The 20,348-nt window shown below is 37.7% G+C and overlaps 3 protein-coding genes, 1 long non-coding RNA gene and 1 other non-coding gene across 5 annotated transcripts; 3 read left to right on the forward strand and 2 right to left on the reverse strand.

The window, feature by feature from the left end:
- Window positions 1–1,453: 1,453 nt before the first annotated feature.
- On the forward strand, window positions 1,454–5,206 carry LOC112289188 (uncharacterized). Its single transcript, XM_024534189.3, has 3 exons — window positions 1,454–2,146; window positions 2,470–3,496; window positions 3,618–5,206. The coding sequence occupies exons 1-3, from the start codon at window positions 2,000–2,002 to the stop codon at window positions 4,808–4,810; spliced, it is 2,367 nt and encodes a 788-aa protein (XP_024389957.1). The 5' UTR covers window positions 1,454–1,999; the 3' UTR covers window positions 4,811–5,206.
- Window positions 5,207–13,918: 8,712 nt separating this feature from the next.
- LOC112290030 (putative pectinesterase 53) lies at window positions 13,919–16,130 on the forward strand. Its single transcript, XM_024535912.3, has 5 exons — window positions 13,919–14,468; window positions 14,653–14,842; window positions 14,980–15,186; window positions 15,321–15,559; window positions 15,738–16,130. The coding sequence occupies exons 1-5, from the start codon at window positions 14,074–14,076 to the stop codon at window positions 15,883–15,885; spliced, it is 1,179 nt and encodes a 392-aa protein (XP_024391680.1). The 5' UTR covers window positions 13,919–14,073; the 3' UTR covers window positions 15,886–16,130.
- Window positions 16,131–16,771: 641 nt separating this feature from the next.
- On the reverse strand, window positions 16,772–17,437 carry LOC149988062 (uncharacterized). The gene is made up of 2 exons (XR_016505888.1): window positions 17,295–17,437; window positions 16,772–16,983 (listed from the first exon to the last, which is right to left on the reverse strand). It is a non-coding gene; the product is annotated as an uncharacterized LOC149988062 (long non-coding RNA).
- On the forward strand, window positions 16,981–19,072 carry LOC149988063 (uncharacterized). The gene is made up of 2 exons (XM_090255028.1): window positions 16,981–18,372; window positions 18,739–19,072. Exon 1 carries the CDS (start codon window positions 17,167–17,169, stop codon window positions 17,914–17,916), a length of 750 nt encoding a protein of 249 aa, XP_090111154.1. The 5' UTR covers window positions 16,981–17,166; the 3' UTR covers window positions 17,917–18,372; window positions 18,739–19,072.
- Window positions 19,073–19,766: 694 nt separating this feature from the next.
- TRNAK-CUU (transfer RNA lysine (anticodon CUU)) lies at window positions 19,767–19,839 on the reverse strand. Its single transcript has one exon. It is a non-coding gene; the product is annotated as a tRNA-Lys (tRNA).
- Window positions 19,840–20,348: the final 509 nt, after the last annotated feature.

Genomic DNA, 20,348 nt, shown 5'->3' on the forward strand with positions numbered 1-20,348 from the left:
TTCAAATCTATCAATTCAATTTTATTAGCGAATTGTGATGAGCTAACGCACTACAGAACTTTCTGTAACCTTTATCTGAAAAGTAGAAAAATTAGGATACGATCAGTTTTTTGATTATTCTTCAAATAGGTGCTATAGAAATGACAAACATAAAATTTGAAAATACAATAAACGTGATTGGTTGAAGGCAAAACTTATCTTGTGTGATTTTGCAATGAAGATGGTGGGTTGTGAACAAAGACTTGTAAATGAATGACATATTGACAAGACCACCCACATATCAACTTGACCACATTCATCCAACTTCTATTTTTTCTTCTTCTTCCTCTTCAACCTCCTCGTTCCTTCTTTATTTCTTTTCATTCTTTTCTGACATAGTTTAAAATTACAGTGACAATAGTTTCAAATAATTAATAGACTACAATCTGATGAGTACATATTTGTATATAAACCAAGTATCTTGCATATCAATTTATACCCAGAACATAATCGCAACAGAACCACAGATTCAGAATCTACAATTGGGCAATGTTTTTTTGTTTTGTTTGTTAATATTTCTCTCTATATTTTACACAAAATTTTATCCCAAATGGCAGTCATTGTTTAAACACACTTTGCTGAACCACTCATCTATAATTGCCTCATCGGTGAGGGGTTGGTTTTAGGAGTGTCAGTTGCAGGTTGTGGTGGTTACATTCCAGGGCTTGCTGGTTTTATATATGTATATATTTATTTATCTACCTATTAATGTACTTTATATCTTTTTCTTAATCTTTTCAGCGTGCTTGGACGCCCTTCGCCGCACCCATGGAAGTCCAGAATTTTAAAATCGCTGGGGAGGGGGAGCCCCAACCGAGGCCAGGGAGAAGAGGCCAGGCAGTCAGACGCAGGAGCGTCTCCCAAGACGAGGCTCCTCCCTTCCTCCCGCCCTCCAGACCCCGAATCCTCAAACTGCACATGCCGCCTGGCCGCAATCTGCGCGACAGCGGCGATCACTGGGGCATCGTAACACTTGCTCTACCCGCCCGGACGTAACCACGCGGCACCTTAATCGCTCCCCGCTCGCCTAAATTCAGGGTCATCAATGAAAAGGCTGGGCGACAGACTCGAATTAACCCAGAGATCCAGACGCCATTGCTGGGCTGCAGGGATTGATATTTCATTTTGGGCGCTGATCACGTCTCCGCCGCCTCCTCGCGCTGGCTCGGCTTGGTTCTCCCCCTCACCCCTTCTCCCCCTCCCTTCCGTTCCGGTCCATTGCCTCATCGCGCTAAATCTGGCCGATTTCCACAAGTTCTCCCCCCTACGTGAAACCTTTCTCCATGTCCGGTCTCGCCCCTGCCTACCTAACTGGTGGTTTTAATAGGCTGCTCGGTCGCGCCCCGCCACTCGAGTGCAGCGCTTTTGCTGTGAACCAGGTCTTTCCTTATATCCTGTAGCCAGTTTGACGCCGGACTGCATCTGAGCGAGACGCTACGCTGTTGTCTCTTTTTGAGTTTCGTGTCCGAGTGAAAGAGCCGGTTTAGCCTTGTGGTAGAGAGCGATGGTTCAAACACGAGTTTTAGAGGTGATGGCTTAGGGTAAGTGCTGTGCAGTGGTGGCGTGATGTAGAGGATCCAGCCGGTGGAGCAGATTGCAGTTACGTCCATTGTGACGGTGATGGCTTGTTTGTGATCCAGTAAGAGAGGGAGACAGTAAGGAGATGGATACTTGAGATGGCTCTTCCGCACCGGAGATGTGGGGTGATACTGTAGGATGACGTTTCTTAGACGTCGCACGTTCTGGCTGCTAGGTGGGTATGGCTATTTTAATTGACCTCGGTAAGGAGCGGAGATTGCAGGATCGATGCGCTGCGGAATGGGCTGAGGGCTTTGATCAGTCTCAGTCGTGCTTCTGAGAATTCTGCGTAAAGGACGAATGCAACGTCCCGGCGAGCAGTGGATCTTTCTTAGGACAGCAGGTGCACGATAGCGAGTAGGGGTAACTTAGGGATGATTGGATGGGACGGACAATGCAGATTTCGAGTCCTGTCAGGGCTTTGGGACGTAACCAGAACCATGTTATTGACACTTCTATGAGCTCCCAAACTTCTGCCCGCAGGCGTGCTTCGACCCCTTCTCACGAAGAGTACTCCATCTTCAATCCTGTAAGCTTCTTCTCCGTCTCCTTCTTTCGGATTCATTACACTACCCAGAAAACCACTTGTCATGGAATGTTGTGAGAATCTTGTGTCATCGATACTTGCGTGTGATTGCATGTACAAAAATTTAGCAGTTTACCATATGAACGGTCTACAACGCAATTCTATCTGTCGCCGGGAGAGGGCATAGACACGGTTGTTGTGGTGATTTTGTTGCGCATTGAGATTCTTACGTGCATTCGAGTAATCTAGACTGCCCTGGCGCGGCATATGTTTTATTGTAGGGAATGTACCTCCAAATTCTGACGGATGAACTGTGTACGATCTAGGTTATGTGCCCTGCTGTCGTATGTTGGGTGAAAGATCCCGATCCCCCGCAGCATGGTCTGGAGAGTATCCAAATCGCTGCGCCCATTAGCAAGGAAATGAGTTGCCGAAGCTTACAAGGGGAGGGTGATTTCCACGACGCGGACACGGACTTCCGTGAAGTGGAGTCTCCCGTTGCGCAGCTGTGGAAGGAGATTCATACCGACATTTCTACGCACACCCCCGAATTCGAGCAAATGCACCCTCACCCGTTACGACCAATGAGCCCCAACACATTCCTGGAGCGTAACAACTTCCTCACACCTGAGCGAACTCCCAACCCCAGCGGCCAGCTGAATCGGCAACAAGTGCTTGAACAGAGCAACCGAAACGCTTACTCCAACGGTGCAGGTTCGAAGAGCCCGCGTCGCAACATTTTCCCTCCTAGTAGCCCTGATAACAATTGTTTTTCCCGAGATCACAACAACGCCGCAAGCGTGACAAACTCCCCTCAACATCCCAGTATGTGGAACGCCAGCCCAGCTCCCCATCGAACGACTCCAATGGATAACTGTGCCTCCAATGTTACGCCCCTGAACATCCCGAAGCCTTCCTTGCAAAAACATTTCGGATGGTTAACTCCATCGAGGGCTGGACCATTGGTAGAACCTACCAGCCCTGATTTCGCGAGAGAGACGCAACAGCAGCGTGACCCGCGTTTGATGACATCACCCTCCAGTAACAAATTGGGATATGAGCGAAATGAAATTACGTTGACGAAACCATCGCCTGCTTCCAAGGAGAAATCTGACAAACCGGACAAACTCCCTGGAAGAGGATGGAAGAACCTCTCTCGGTCGATTTCACCCATGTTCACAGGCCGCAAGACTGAAAGCACAAGCACACTCAAAACCATCACCAGGGACCTCGGTGTGTCTTTCCAAGGGAGCCGGCGACGAGGACATGCAGCCAAGCCCGCTACTTCTTTGCCGAATTGGAGCGGAGAAGGCTCTATGATCTCCCCAGAGCTAGAGAAAGAGGGATTCGGAGGTACTGTCACGCCCACTCATCTTCCTCACGAGCGTATTAAATTGTGCACTACGAAACGTTTTCCATGAACGGTTTCATTGGTGATAAAGAAGCTCTAACCCTGAGATTGTAAATCTGGCAGGTTCCCAAATTGGATACTCCTCCGAGCTGACAAGATCTGGAAGCGTGAAGAGCACGAAGTCGGGAGCAAGCGGTGTGTTGAGTTTCTTGAACTGGGGAAAGAAAAAGGGCAATGGCACCAAGATCAACGATCTCTTCCAAGTCGTCGACCAGGGGAGTGTGAAACTGGATACGAACTCCTTCAAGGTGATGGAGTATACAATCAAGACCCTGCATTACAAGCTGGAGCAAGCGAAGAAGAACGAACAGACAACCGCGGAGGAGTTCAAAGCATTGCAGGCCGCCATGGACGCAGCCGAAGGGAAGTGCCAGCAATGGCAGCAGCGCTGCCAGGAACTCGAATCGCAGCTTGGAGTCCGTCAAACTGAAGCGAAAGACATTGAACTTGACTATGAGATCGCCAAGCTCCAACGTGAGAACACGGGGTCGGGTTCGCCCAAGCACAAACCGCACCGCTTTACCACCTTGGAAGTCACACCCTCCATGTTCCAGAAGCATTTCGAGGATTCCAAGCTGTGCGTGAAGAAGCTGGCGTCGGCGCTGTGCATCCATATCCGAGAGTCAGGCGAATCCGCTACGCAAGTGGTCATATCCCTCCTAGAGCAGCAGCGGAACTCCCCGCGCGAGATCAGTAAAATGCCGCGCAACGTCATCGTCCTCTATTTTGAGGCCTTCCTGAACCAGATCTTGTACGAGAATTTTGAGAATGTGAGCTTTGAGCCCAACGGCGCCACTGACATCTATGACCTTGACGCCCTCCGCTCCTCGTGCTGCAAGGCATACAACGAGCTCAAGAAGCAAGATTGGCCTACCATCGAGAGATCCCTCGGCAAGTCAGGATCCACCATCGTCAATCCCACCTTCCACCGCTTCTTCGTCATCCGCATGGAACTCATCCTGTCCCAGCTCACCAAGGTCACCGACAAGGAGACCTCCCTCAGCCTCCTGGCCACGTTCTTCAACGCCTTCAAATCGGTGTGGCTCCTGCACCACCTCGCCTTCGCCAACGAGAATTCCGTTACCATCTTCCGTGCTCCCTCTACCTCTGACTTCGACCCCCGCTTCATGGAGCAGGTGACTACCTATGAGGAGGACCCCAGCCGCTCCAAGATCAGCGTGATGGTGAACCCAGGCTTCATTGTAAATCGGCACACCATTAAGTGCCAAGTGTTCTGCAGCAGTAAATACCAGTAGTGCATGCCGCTTCCACCTGAACCATTCTTTGAGGATGCAGCGTCCCACTGAGCAGTCGACTTGCCTCCAGTAGCAACTTAGTGTACTCCAAAGGCGGATGAATTTGCAGCTTGCTTGGCAGCAAATCAACCAGCTGAACTTGTTGTGCAACCTACCACAGTCTGAGGGTCCTCAATAGCAGACTGTTGCGAGCCGCGGGACGCGAATGGTCGTCCCGTTGGGCGGGTTATTGTTAGTATTGTTCTTCCCACAGAAATTGCTTAGTAACATACTCTAGATCAATAAGCATCCATGTCTTGCGGCCATTGCTTCATGCCGTTCGTGATGCTCCGAAGCTTTTGAGCTGCGTTGTAATCCCTTCACGACACTGTTAACATGAGCTTACGAATCGCTCTAGACACTCGGGTGCGTTGTGGAGAACTGCATTTGGCTTTGTGGAGCAATTCTAGTGCTTATTGTTACTCTTTTTTTTTTTTTTTTTTTTTTTTTTTTTCGTCAACGATTTAACAACTACATATTGTAAACTGCATTATGATTTTAGTGTGGAGCAAATCTGGTGCTTATTGTTACTAATCTTGTGCTTAATATTGGTGACAGATGTGTGGTTACCAGTTGGGTCTTGTTTGTCTTCTCTTTGCAGTCCCAGCTGGTGACTGAGCTGTATGTGCATTGAACTGCAATCAGCTCCGTATATGGTTGACTTACATGAACTAAAATTTAACATTAGAGATGGAAAGCAAATCCATAATGAACTTAGATATAATGTTCACAACAAAATATTGGACTTACAAAAATAGCCATGTTGCATTTACAGGTGCAGTCTTTCCTCGGATAACTCATAGCCTTGGTAGAGGCCAGAACTTAAGAGTTGTGTGAGAGTATTAGCTATGTGGTTTTTTGTTACAAAAAAATAAAAAAATAAAAAAATATATAAAAAATATACACTTCTCTGGGCAGAAAATCATGTAAATAAGAGTAGACCACCCTCCTAAGACATGCAGCAAGAGAGAATATCAGCTTGTGACCCCTCCTTGCCTAGGACTCTTAAAACACATATCAAGTGTCTTGAAGGATTTGTCATGTAGAGAGATTGGTTTGGGTTTTAGGGTGTTGTTTTTGGTGTTCTGTCTTAAGTTTTTAGCACTTCTCAGCTCACTCAATTGATTGATTTGTTCTTTTGTTTTGCACAAACTAAGACCATGTTCTAAGCATGCTTTACCAACACATAAAGGTTTAAGGTTTGTAAGCATAAAGCTAATTATTCAAGGATGAGTTAGAATGCTTTGCAATTTGGACTAGAGACAAGTTTGGGATTATGATTATTTAATCTAGTATTGGAGGATTCTTAAAGAAGCACCATAAGTTAGAAACTATGAAAAATACCAACCTTTTTGCCAAATATACTTATATTGGTCATCATTCTCAATTAAAAGAAGTCATGTCAATATAGGTACTTCAATTCCAAATAAAGCATATTTTTATAATTAAAAATACCTATATTAAAACTCATCAAAATCATGATAAAGGCAAAGATCTTATATAATTGACTTGGAATATCTAAAGATCTCAACAAGTTTTTTAGTAAGTAGCTACAATGCTTCTAAGAGTAGAATAAGATTTAGTGCATTAAGATTTACTATGATAGTAATTTGATAAGCTAGGAAACCATTAATCTAGTCTATTTGAATTCTAGGTAGTATTAAAAACAAGAATTCGAAGAATGTAACTAAATAAGTGAGTGTTATTTATATATATATATATATATATATATATATTAATAATTATTTAGATTAGAAGAATTAAATAAAAATAAATAGAAGCAAGTAAATTTGATAACATCTTATGGAGTAGCTTCTTAAAAGCTTTATAGATGTGGATTTGACTTTTTAAGTGTTGGTAGGTAATTGATAGGTTGAAAATTTAGCCAACAAGTTGACCATATGTTATACATGTTAGTCACTTTTCATACAAGTTGGCTATATGGCCTATATATTGGAAACATGCATTGTAAGTTGGACACTTGTCTTTGAAGTTTAGCACATCTTAGATGATCTATAGAATATTGCCATATAGCTTTCTTGTTAGATAGTATATATGGAAGTAAGAGTGAGGCCTTCCTATTTCTTATCAATGCCATTTTGTTCTTATCCTTGTTTCAAGAACCTCTAGTCTTTTTGTATTTGACAATAGTCATTCTAGTATATAGCTATAACTATCTTTGATTTGTATTTTTTTTTCTTCAAATGTGACAAAAATATATTGCTTCTATAAATTTTTGTTATAATTCATATTTTTGATAGTTTAATAAGAATGCTAATTTTTTACACTTGTTTTTTTAAGAAATAATTAAATTATTTTATTTCTTTTGTTTTATTTTAGAGATTGTAAATTATCAAACTTTAAATTTATATTTTTTTCTTTCTAACATTAAATCTTAATTTAAAGTAAGTAGACTATTTTTTATAAAACTTTTTTTTTGATATTAGATAATATAAATTATCCTCTTCTAATTCAACTTGTAGATTTGTTAAAGTTATCTATTATAGATATAAAAGAAAAAATAATGGATGCTCACCTCTTAGAAGTGAATATAGATTTATAACTATTGCAAATCTTCACAAATTTGTGAATACTTTTAAGATAGAAATTTCAAATATTACCAATGTCAATAATAGAAATACTATTTCTATACTTATGAAAGAAGTTAATAATGATGTCTAATGTCTATATCAAGAACTTTTGCAATTGAAAGAAGTAAGTAGTTTAAGTGTTCAAGTAAATCTAAAAAGTCTTATTGCTATAAGTATAAGAGAGACAAAGATTAGTATGCCAAAGAAGTTAGATGGATTAAGATTAAAATTTTAAGAATTTTTGTAATAAGTTGAACTCTATTTGAGATTACATCATTTCAAATATTTTGATGAATTTATTAAAGTTAGGTTTATAGGCCTATTCATATTTGAGACTACGCTCTCTTAGTTTACACCTTTGATGGAAAATAATCTATGACTTTTATATGATCTAAATTTATTCTTAAAAGTGTTTACAACTACATTTTAAAAAAAGTGGTTGAATAAAAGTAGAAGATATATAGTTGCTATTTTTTTATTATAAAGATTTCAATTAGTTACCATTTATATTATCAAATTTAAAAACCGTACTTGTAATGTGGATTGAAATAATAAAGCCATTATCAATCAATTTTAATATATGTTAAAAAATAATGTCAAATATTTATTATTAATAATGTCAAAAGCAGATTCATTGGAATAATTTATTACTCAAGCAATTGACTTTTTGAAAGACACTAAAGAAAAAGACTTAGTTAGAGAGGAAGAAATCAAGTCATGACAATAATTTCTAAATTTTTAAAAACTTATTCATAAATATTGGAATATATGCAAAATAATATGATGTGTTTAAATTACTAAGAACAAAAAGTTTTAATGTTATTAAGAAGGATTTTGCTTATATTGTGGAGGAAATAAGCATATTGCTCAATATTGTCCAAGGAAGCAATGCAACAATAAAATAAAAAATATGGTTATTAAAGAAGACAATGTATTGAAAAACAAGTTTATTCAACTACAATAGGTACAATGTGGCTCAAATCTTATACAACACCTTGTAAAGATCTTATTATTTCTTCGAAATCCTCACCTTGTTTTATAATAGATATTTGTTTAGAATGTAAAAATCACAAAGTCTTTGTCTTGTTACATTTAAGAATGTCAATTTATTTTTTTATATGAATATTTTATTAAAAAACATGAAATATCTTAAGTTAAGTTTTCTAAGTCTATATATATAAAAATCATAGATGATTTTTTTTTTCTTTTAGAGATTTTACTTATAAAACTATTTATATAGAGATAGCAAGAAATAATTATAATAATTAATAATGTTTAATTTTATTAGATCTATATCTAATTTAATCATTTTACGTTTATAATGGCTATAAAAGTATAATCTTGGATATATTAGATTTCTTATAATCTCAACTTTTTGTATAGATAACCAAGACTTTTGCTAGCTAATTAAAAATTTATAAGTCTAAAATAATAAAATTCTTATTTATAGATGTAAGAACTTTCATACATGTTGCAAAAGAAAGATTATCTATTTTTATTTATGTTACATCCATTTATAAAGATGAAATGATTTCAAGAAGGATTTGAAGCTAGTACTAGGATTATCAAGATAATTTTGAGGAAAAGAATGTAAATATACTTCTAAAGCATTGTCTTTTTAATTGCTTAATTGATCTTTAAGAAAGAACTTAACTACTTATTGGACCAATCTACAATTAATTATAAAATGAGTTAGCTTTACTTAAGAAATATATTAATGAGAACTTGGCCAACAATTTTGTACACCATTTAAAATCTTTTATGTGAGCACCTATTTTGTTTGTAAAGAAAAAGATGGTCACTACAAATGTATATTAGTTATTAAAGACTTAAAAAAATTACCATTAAGAATAGATATTCTTTATTTATGATATAAAGACTTTTTGATTAATTAAAATAACAAATATTTCTATAATAAAATAGATCTATAAGAAGTATATAACTTGGTATGCATTAAAAAATGAGATGAATAGAAGATTGCATTTTAAATTAAGTATGGACATTTTGAATATAATATCACATCTTTTGGATTTATAAATATATCAATTACTTTTCAACATCTAATAAAAAATATTTTTGAAAGGTTTTAGATAATTTTATCATTTATTATTGAGATAATATTCCAATCTATTCTAAAAATATAAAAGATTTTTAATTTTATAATTCTTTATGTAATACAAAAACTTAGAAATTAAGGATTATATGCCAAGATAGAGAAGTAACTATTTCACACAATTTAAATTGATTTCTGAAAAAATATTATTTGAAAAGATTTTTTTTTGATAGATCCTTCGAAAATTTAAACTATTATAGATTTAGAGATTTCAAATAAAATAAGAGATGTCAAAGATTTTTTTGAAATTTGCTAATTACTATTGGATCTTTATCAAGATTTTTTTTTAAAATTTAAAATTCTATTTACATCTTTGATTTTTAAAAATAAACTTGAATAGAATAAAATAATTAAAGTAGTACTTGAAACTTTGAAGATAGCTTTTATTACAATATCAATCTCATATTGAACTGATTTTTCTAATGCATTTTTTAATTGAAATGGATGCATTGGACTTTGCTGTGGTTGCAATATTGTCACAAATGGGAAATTTACGACAAACTTCACCATAAAGTTTTTATATTCAAGAAATATTTTAGCAGCCAAAACTAATTATAAGATCCATAAAAAAAAGCTTTTAGAAATTATAGATTTATTTTAAGAATAATCCTACTATTTAAAAGATACTTCTAATCTAGTGATTATTTTTATAGATTGTAAGAACCTTAATTATTTTATGTCAATATGTGTTTTAAATTCTTACTAAGCTTATTGAAGCATGTCTTTGTCAAGATTTATATATAAAATCACCTATTTATTAAATTTTATTTTTTATTTTTATTTATTAAATTCTATTTTTAGATATTTTTAATTTAAATAAAAATTAGATTGTATTGTTAAACTAGCATATATTATATCATATATTAAATTTTTTATTGACAACATCCATCAAAACAAAAATAAAGTGTGAAATAATTTTTTTGCCAAGAAAAAAAGTAGGTTTAATAAAGATTATATTTTGACTTCTATCTTTATTTATATTTCCTTTATATTTTTGGCATTAAATAGAAAAATAATTAATAACTAGTAGATTCAACTGAAGACATATTATTTGCTTAGATACTAGAAAAGGCATTAAAATTGTCTTAGCTTTTAAGATGACGTAATAGAAATGAAGATATTCAAGAATGACATGTTTTTCTTAAATAGATAAAAAATTTAACACATTTAGTATCACAACATTGAAAGCAACATTTAATATTTGGTGATATTATCAGAAGTAGAAACTATTTTTAATAGTATTTTAAATATTTTATTTAAAAGATGTTAAAATAATATAATTAATGATCAAATAACAAGGTAATCTTTTTGCCTTGGTATGAGATACTATTGATGGTTGAGAGAACATATTAATGCTCTTCAATGAAAATAAAGATTAAAATATATAGCAAATATTATTTTTTGCATCTTAGACTTTTTTAACAAGTGATTATCACTTCTTGTGGAACTTGTTCTTAAAAAAAAGGAGGGATATTGTTGCAGACATACATATTTATATTAATAATTACCTGGATTAGAGGAATTAAGTAGAAGTAAGTAGAAGCAAGTAAATTTAATAATATTTTATGGAGAAGCTTCTTATAAGCTATATAGATAGAGATTTAACTTTTTAAGTATTGATAGGTGATTGATAGGTTAAAAACTTGGCCAAAAAGTTGGCTAAATATTCTATATATTGTCTTCTTAATTTATAAGTTAAACACATGCCATACATACTAATCACTTATTGTATAAGTTGGCTATGTGGTACATATATTGGAAACTTGCTTTGTAAGTTAGACATCTGTTTTATAAGTTAGACATGTCTTGGAAGACCTATAGAATATCTTTATATAATTCTTTAGTTAGATAGTATATATAGAAATAAGAGTGAAGCCTTCTTCAATCTTGTTATTACTTTTCTTATTTTTAGTCTTTTTTCAAGAATTTCTAGTCTTTATATATTTAATAATAGCCATTATAGTTTCTATCTTATAACTATCTTTGATTTGTCTTCATTCTTTTTTTTAAATGTCAAAAGAATATGTTAATTTTATAGAATTTTTTAATGATTTATATCCTTGATAGATTAAACTTTTAATCTATTAATCACCTACAAACATCTATAAAGTCAAATCTAGGTTTACAAAGCTTCTAAGAAGCTTCACAACAAGACATTAATAATTTAACTTATTATATCTAATTCTATAATTTAACCAAGTAAATATAATAGTAATTATAGGTATTTGTGATAAATAGTCATTGCTTACTATAAGCTAAGAGATGTTTTCAATATGAATAAAATCATCATGAAGTTTTTCAAAATTAATTTAAATATTTGTAGATATATATATATATATATATATATATATATATTTATTTTATTAATTTTTTTTCTAAAATTTATTCTATTACATGGTTCATAAGATTATTGTACAATAAGAAATTGAAGACTAATAAAAGATGTGATAAATTTTTATGTATTCTAATAGTGATCTTATTTGATTGATTATTTTTTAATTATTTAAATATATATATATATATATATATATATACTCGGAAACACATCACTCTTATTTTTACAACCAATTTAGATAGATCAAAGGGGCTCAAGGCACATGTCTTGGCAATTATTTTACTTTACTCTATTCTAGTATATATTTTATGCATTTTAAATCATGTTTAAAGATATATATATATATATATATATATATATATATATATAATTTAAATATTAATAAAATTTATAAATAAATATATAAGCTTCAAGTTAGAATTTTGACCTTAAAAATCTATGATCCAATACTTACTATAATGTAAAGTATATGGCAAGTATTGTAAAAGCTTATAATATTTTTTTAAAATATATAAATATGATTTTATTTTTATTTTTATTTTTTTTTTGTTTTTGTTTTGTTTTGTTTTTTTTTTGATGGTGTACTACTAAGTCAACAATTTCCTAAAAAATTTGTGTAAAATATTATAAAAATTATTTTAATAGAATTTTCTATAGTGAATTTGACATAGCACATAATAAGTAACTTATTGCATAAAGAAATAGAATAGTTTGAATTGTAAAAACCACTCTAACATGAGTTAACTTTAAAATTTTAAAATTAATAAATACTATAGTTAATTCCAAATTAAAATAAAACTTAATGGTTGGAAATTTAATAAACTCAAAGTTGTAGTAACAAAAGAATTTTAAGTTTCAAATTTTCTACCATATTATTAATGATTAAAATCAATAACACCAATTTATAAAATCATTTTAAAAAACTAATTCTCAAGCAGCCTCCGCTTCGGTAGAGAGGTGAGTAAAGATCTGGATTGGCAAGTTGTGGTGCGGAGGCGAGTTCTACCTCGATAATTGCGTCATGTCGAAGGCAAGTTTTGTATCATATTTACTGCCCGGTGATGTGCAACCTGTGCAATTCTGCAGGAACTGTTGCGAACTTATGTCATCACCTACTTCCTCAAAAGGATCTAGTAATTCTCTATGTAAGTAGCGGTAATTCAAAAAGAACTCAGCAGAAGCTCAAAATCCTGAACTTACTGTAATTGTCTCACATTGATTAAGCGCAACGTGGCACCCTGATCCAGCGGACCAGTCGTTGCCCGTGACTGGATGGTTATGGACCGACTGCCAAAAAATTCACAAGGGCGATAAAGACAGCTCAACAACATTGCCCGATGTCGCCTACTCTCATTAAATTGTAGGTTGACTTCCGAAAATCCTTTTCCTTTAAGATCTGTGAAGTCAACGTGGTCTGTGGCTTCCATCGTCAGCTCATCGAGGTGAAAGTACACAAGAACCAAATTTTTCCCACATTTGATTTCTAAAATTAACCACCACGCAATTGGGTGTTTCTCACATGTGGGAGGTCCTGTCTAGTAGTTCCATTTTCCTCTGCAAAGTCTGAGAGTAGCTGCATGTAACACCAGCAGTTAACAATTCGCCAGTTTTCAACGGAAACGCCTCCTGTGACCCAGTAACCTCAAAACAAATCTCCACGCGCTGCAAATGACGAAAAGTAAAGGAATCAAGCTGGATCAACAAATCATATCTGTATTTGTATTTCTAAATCCACTTGGATGCGCACCATAGTTAGAAAAACAAAAAAAGCAAAAAACAATAAACAAGAACAAAAACAAGAACAAAAAAATATATATGTTTGACAAAGCAGCAAATATCATGACTATTCGGTGTCAGAATTGACACTGTCTTGAAACGATCTTCTTGCCATGGCTTCACTGTTCCAGCTTGAGGGATGCGCACCCCTGGAAGTACAAGACCAGCAACGTACTGTGTAGTCACGGACAAGATGTTGCCAGAAAATTTGACGACAAGTATAAAGCTAGCTGCGGACACAGGATCAAAACCGCCATCTCGAATTGGAGCGCTATTTAAACGTAGATTGCTCAGACTCTAGGGACTAGACTCACACTCTTGACTTCTACGCTTGTATTAATCATACACGTAGGGTGACTGTTGTCCCTCGAAAGCCATCACTTGCGAGGTTAAGTTCAAGGAACCAGTAATGACGAAGTTATTTTTGAGCGGGCTCCATGAGGAAAGAGATACTCCAAGAGTCCATGGTTGGTGTGACATCAGAGGTTGGATCAACATAATAGTGGTTGCTACGCTCATGTTTCTGAGCATGGTTACACCTGGTTCGACAGTTAGCGGCTCAGAACAAGTCAGTGATTTCAGCGTCGCGCCGGATGAAGAGCTTGTCCAGTTGGTGCAGAGAATGGGCACCGTCGATCACAGTGTATTCGAGATCGCGGAGAATCGAATCACTCCTTTAGCAGTTATTTACGTGAATCGAAAGCGTGGAGTCGGGCACTTCACCACGGTGCAGGCTGCCATTGATCACGTGCCTGTGAACAATGACCGTAGAGTCCACATTATCGTCGCGCCGGGTGTCTACAAGTAAATACACATTAACCTCATCTGCTTGAATTCCTTGTTGAGAATTGAGGTCAATCTAATCTCTACAATGCAGAATCTCTGCTTGATCGTATTTGGAATTTATCTGGATGCCGACGATGAATTGCCTGGTTTGACCAATAGGAAAGGATTCAAAACTGAGCCCAAGTGATTGAAAATGGTGCAGAGAGAAGATAGTAGTACCATCGTCGAAACCATATGTTACAATTCTAGGCGGAGGATGGAACAACACAATCCTGCAATGGAATGACACTGCTGACTGCGCTGACAAGGAAGGTGCGAAGCTTGGCACCTACTGGAGCGCCTCCTTAGCTGTTGAAGCTCAGTACTTTATTGCCCGTAACATCACAATTAAGGTTTGTGTTTCTGAGGGTACCTACGTATGAAAATACTTGTGTGCTTTGAGGTCATCTATTAATACTGTAACTTGGAGGGATCTAATTACTATTGCAATTCTGAACAATTATAATTCTTCTTTGGGTGTTATGAAAAGAATACGGCTTCCATGCCGGCTGCAGGAGCAGCAGGAAAGCAAGCAGTGGCGCTGCGTGTAACAGGGGACACAGCAGCTTTCTATGGCTGTCGGTTCATGAGCACCCAGGATACTCTCTACGATCATGTGGGCCGCCATTACTTCAAAGACTGCTACATTGAGGGCTCCATTGACTTCGTCTTCGGAAACGGTCGGTCTCTTTACGAGGTAACTAGTGTATGCCAAAGTTTTAGTCCAGTTCTATTGACCTGTAAATGATCGACAAAACCGTCGTAATATTTGGGTACAAGGGATACAAACTGATTTCAGTGGGTTTGGTAATTCGATCCCTTTGGAACCAGAGCTGCCATCTCCATGCCTTACCGCGAACAACTTTCGGATCAGTGGCTGCACAAAAGCGAGGAAACGTGTCAGAGCAAACAGGCTTCTCGTTCCTGAATTGCAAGATCACAGGGTCAGGGCTCTTATACTTGGGGCGCGCCTGGGGATCCTACGCTCGCGTCGTGTACTCATACACCTACATGGACAACATCATCGTCCCTGCCGGATGGTCCAACTGGAACGACCCGCGACGAAACAAGTTCTGGCCCCAGCAACTCCCTCTAGTTTCCAACCTTGTCATTAAAATGCTTGTCGAATTCGTGTTCGAGTGTTGATCACCTTTACTACACGATTGACTGCAGTTGGCAATGACAGTATGTTATGACATGGACTCTCGCTTACTAAAATGCCGATGATCTGTCGTTCACGATGTGCAGAACAGTAATATTCGGGCAGTACAAGTGCTTCGGGCCAGGAGCCAAACAGACGGGCCGAGTCCCCTGGTCACATGAGCTCACCGATACCGAGGCCCGCCCATTTCTAAGTCTGTCGTTTGTCGATGGAGACGAATGGGTGCAACCGTGATACATCAACACATCCCCGAATGGAAGCCTGCTGATTCTACACAGACTTCCAGGAACGTCTCTTTCAGGTGATCAGAAACGTGGGTGAGATTCGACGTTCTGAGGTATAGCCTCATAGCGCCGATGCTTCGGAGACTCACTAGATCTTTGTATCACTCTTAACCTAATAGTGGCTCTTCGATGTGTTTGTAGTTATGGAATCATGAATGTGAAGCTACGAAAATATTAATGTCATGTTGCACAACACTCCGGATCTTGTGAGTTTTAGTCCAGTCTGGCATCTGCTTTCTTTTCTGCATGCTTCAATAGAATGGAATATAATGTTTGAATGTCTGCTGCTCATGGCTTCTATACCGGCCCCGCAGAGAGATGAAGCATACTGATTTATCTGTCTTTGAAGGCACAATCACGTATTCACAAGGCTTTTGAAAGAATTGTCCATTGGTTGAGATGTTTTGTGGCGGGTATCCCAGATTCGTTGGCATTTTATTAGCTCGTGTTGTTGGTTAAGAAATGGAGTGAATTTGACGTTGGCAACTGTAATTAAATTTGATTTTGAAGAGAACCGAACACAACTATGGATGCGTTGTATGTTATTGTACTTGGGTACAACATCAAATAGAGTAAAAATCAAATTGAGATGAAATTTATAGTTCATGCAAAAGCTTCTATTGAAAATTTAATTTTTGCTCCTGTAATGTTGAGGGAGAAATGGTCTCTAAGATATTTAGATATAAAAAAATAATATTATCCTCACTAGGCTTAAGAGAAGTGTGAAAGTAGTGCACAGTTTTGAAGACCTAATCTAGGTTATAATTAAAGGTTACTTGGAATAAACATGAAATGATTTTGAAGAAATAATTGGTTGTACATGATTCATACATAGATTGGTGGAAAGATATTATTTTTTGATTACCATAGAGGAATCGGTCTAATATAGATAATATATTGTGTCGCTATTTCAGAGCTAACAAGCAGGGGGAGTAGCTCAAATGATAGAGCCACAGCATGGCTAAGATACAATGCGCTCCGACAGACCACACAGCTCTCGCAACTCACAAGCTGGAGCGACGTCCTCTACGGCCCACTCAACCCTGCTCTTCATCCAACGATGAGCCTCACAACCTCAGTTAAAGTCTCCTCGGATATCCCATAGCTCATACTGAGATCCTTAATACTGTGGTACATTTGGGTCAATAAATGCGCGTTTGACAGAGATCGCGCACCCTACCACACAGGGCTGGTACTATACAAAGCTTGGACGACGACAATCCATATAGGAATGGAAGCATGGAGGGATATACACCGACACAACAGCACCCCCGAAACCCAGACAACAAAAATTAAAATATTCACACAACTTTGGACCGTGGGCAACATATTCTCATCAAGGACCGCCAACGACCTCACCTGGCACCTTGTTCCACCTCCAGCCCTGCTCCCCGAAGATCTTGCGAGACACCCTCATGTACCGGTAACACGACGGCCAACATCAACCACCCCGGATCATCAATCTCCGTCTTTACGACGGCCAATACCAACCACCCCAGATCATCAATCCCCGTCTTCACGACAACCAACACCAACCACCCCAGATCATCAATCGTCGTCTTCTTCTGACAACATCCTCAGAACAGCCGCAAGTCTAAGAACATCAACGGACACAGCAACGTCCACCAACGAGGAGCTAAACCTAGGGATCCAGCAGCTGTTTAAAGAAATTGAACAAGAAAGGCGCAATCAAAACGGTCAACAGATCATCACACACCCCCATCCTCCCGAGGCCACCCTCTCCCTACGGCAACAACTCATACACTATGCTCGAAATCACCAAACAGCGACGGCACCAGATCTGCAACTCTACATTTACGCGACCATGGCGTACACGGATATAACGGATGAAGACCTGTTTCGTCTCATCGACAGCAGTTATGGCAATAGGCAAGGCTGGAGAGAGAGGTTAGAACTTCTAGTTACACACAGCACAGATATACGCCAGAACGGACCACATTCCGATGAAGACATAGCGTAGTGGGCAGGCTAACAACAGAGCAGTAACCAAACTCTCACTCGTAGACAGAGGTTTTCGAAAGGAAAACAGTCTAAACGCAGAATAAGCAAGTCATCTTGCGTTACCATCGCGTCTCTCGCGTTTGAAAAAGGGCACCAGCCGTTCGATCTGCGGCTTGTGCGATGTTTTTACCTCGATACTTTAACCCCGCTGGGGTACTTTGCTCATATGGTAGAGCGCCTGATTCGCATTCAGGAGGTATCGGGATCGATGCCCGTCTTCTCCAAATTTATTGCTACGGTTGATTCTCTTTTGGATGCCCAGATTTTCCTGCCGGCCCTAGAATAATATCCATTTTAGGGCTTGCAGTTCAGCTCTCCAGTATTTGGACCACAAACCCCTTCAACTCTCCCCCCCTCTCTTGTTGCACATCAACAGGCGCAATCTCGAAGCGTGCTTGGAACCATGAGGGCTAAGGTCAGCCCTCTCTACACTACACCTGTTTTGCAACGTCAGTTTTCCATCTGAGTTTCTCCCTGTTGGGTTAGCGAGTTCACCAGGAATAGCAGTCGTTACTGTTTTATAATCGACAAGGGAAGAGACTTTTGGTTGGGTCATGAATCACCTTGGTATTAGGGTTATGCTCTGGTGGAAAGCCTTCATTGTTTGTTGGTATGCGTTCGGCTTTGTTATCAGCTGGAATTCCGACATTGTTCTTGTGGGCTGTCCTAGACATATTATCTGCGTTTCTACGCCTTGTGTGGTGTTAGGTACAGAGTACTGTTTGTAGTGTTCTTCCTGAATTACATGTGACGGTTGTTACTCTCTGCCTTTGTGTTACAGTGGAAAAAGAAACGTATGAGGAGACTGAAACGCAAGCGCCGCAAGATGAGGCAAAGATCTAAGTAGGCGACGCTTGTTCTCGCGAGAAGGTTGCGGATCTCTTTGCACGGTGTTTAAGTCAAATATTTGATGTATGTGAACATTGGCCGCCTCATTAGAAACTTAATTATCTAGGAATGCATTTAGTTCTAGAGATTATCGCCTGCAATCTGAATTCAGCGATGGTATTATTCGCTGAGCACGTATGATTCGACGACTAGCTTGTGCGGATGTGCTATTCTCATACTGGTCGATATATAAGCTGGCATTCTGGAAAGATGCTATTCTCCGATAATAGTATGTCTACGGGTGGTTCCTACAGACTTTGCACTTTGTTATTCCTCATAAAATGAATGGCTTTGCCTGTGGTCTTCAAAGAAGTGTTGCTGTCCTTCAGGATGGAAGAGATTGCAATTTTTCCTTCGGAATCTGCACTATTTTTCTATCACAGCTTCGGTTGGAATAGATGTCACTGTTGATTTTCATATTAAAATCTGAACTAGCTTTTACTTTGTGACATAAATCAACGAAATTATGGGATTACAATTTTGTTGGTAATTTTTCTGTTTCATCTAGTGATGTTACGAATTGTGCTAGCCACAAATATGATAATCAACATGCCACTGACGAAATAATTTACATGATTTTACTAGATACATCTAAGACATGTAGGTTGGACATTTGCCCACTAAGACCTACGCAATGAGATCTTCAATTCACTCCTAATTACTGTTAGAAACTCTTTGTGGTGTTTTGAATCTAATGCGAATTGTAACTCTTACAAGCAGGGTTATCAGATTACAGTCCACCCGATAGATTTTGTAGTTTAGGTATGCCAGAAACAGTATAAAAAAACTAATTGTACTCCCCAAGGATTGTGTGTTACGGGGGGTTCATCGCATCCTAACCTGATGATACTACCTCGGAAAATTTCGTACTGCCCCCTCTCTAGAGGAACCCAAAACTGTGCAATACGTTGACAAATAGATCGCCACCCCAGGGGCTCGAACCCTGGACCACAAGGTTAAGAGCCTTGCGCTCTACCAACTGAGCTAGGACGGCCCACAATTGCCTCTCAATTGTCGTGCGTGCGCCCAACTTTAAGAAGTGGCTAATCGGTTATAACAAAGAACAATTTTAATAGGTTACTTGCAACAGCACTTGCAATGATATGTTTACAATGATATAAATGCAATAGACATTCAGTGTTTCTAAGCAGGCATTTTGCCATGCCTTGAGAGCAGTGTTGACTGCAGATGTTCTCGGGGACCAGCATAACAGTCGGCAACATGACCTTTGTGATGAAATAAAAGCATGATATTACTCTGACTGAGAGCCTGCAAACTGTTATCTCAATTTTCACTTTGCTAAGTTTTGAAGTTTGAGATTGTCCCCAAATCAAGTTATACCGCAACGTAGTTCGGAAGTGCTTTATTTAAACAAGCAACTGGATGGCATGTCTCTCTCACTTCCTCACTTGTTGGTTCCTGCTTACACTGCAACTGTCTCACAAAAGTTGTTGGTTCACTCCAACTTTCACGCGAATTGACTTTCAAAAAGTGTAGCGAGAT

The sequence above is a fragment of the Physcomitrium patens genome, chromosome 12 (assembly GCF_059467195.1).
Source record: "Physcomitrium patens ecotype Gransden chromosome 12, ASM5946719v1, whole genome shotgun sequence".
Taxonomy (NCBI): Eukaryota; Viridiplantae; Streptophyta; class Bryopsida; order Funariales; family Funariaceae; genus Physcomitrium; species Physcomitrium patens.

What these genes read in the sequence shown, in the direction of transcription:
- LOC112289188 (XM_024534189.3), top strand. Translation starts at nt 2,000, where the DNA reads ATGGGACGGACAATGCAGATTTCGAGTCCTGTCAGGGCTTTGGGACGT. An exon ending in AGTACTCCATCTTCAATCCT is followed by an intron (nt 2,147 to 2,469) that starts GTAAGCTTCTTC and finishes TGTACGATCTAG; the next exon opens with GTTATGTGCCCTGCTGTCGT. An exon ending in AGAGAAAGAGGGATTCGGAG is followed by an intron (nt 3,497 to 3,617) that starts GTACTGTCACGC and finishes TAAATCTGGCAG; the next exon opens with GTTCCCAAATTGGATACTCC.
- LOC149988063 (XM_090255028.1), top strand. Translation starts at nt 17,167, where the DNA reads ATGGAAGCATGGAGGGATATACACCGACACAACAGCACCCCCGAAACC.
- LOC112290030 (XM_024535912.3), top strand. Translation starts at nt 14,074, where the DNA reads ATGACGAAGTTATTTTTGAGCGGGCTCCATGAGGAAAGAGATACTCCA. An exon ending in GTCGCGCCGGGTGTCTACAA is followed by an intron (nt 14,469 to 14,652) that starts GTAAATACACAT and finishes AAAATGGTGCAG; the next exon opens with AGAGAAGATAGTAGTACCAT. An exon ending in ACGGTCGGTCTCTTTACGAG is followed by an intron (nt 15,187 to 15,320) that starts GTAACTAGTGTA and finishes CTTTGGAACCAG; the next exon opens with AGCTGCCATCTCCATGCCTT.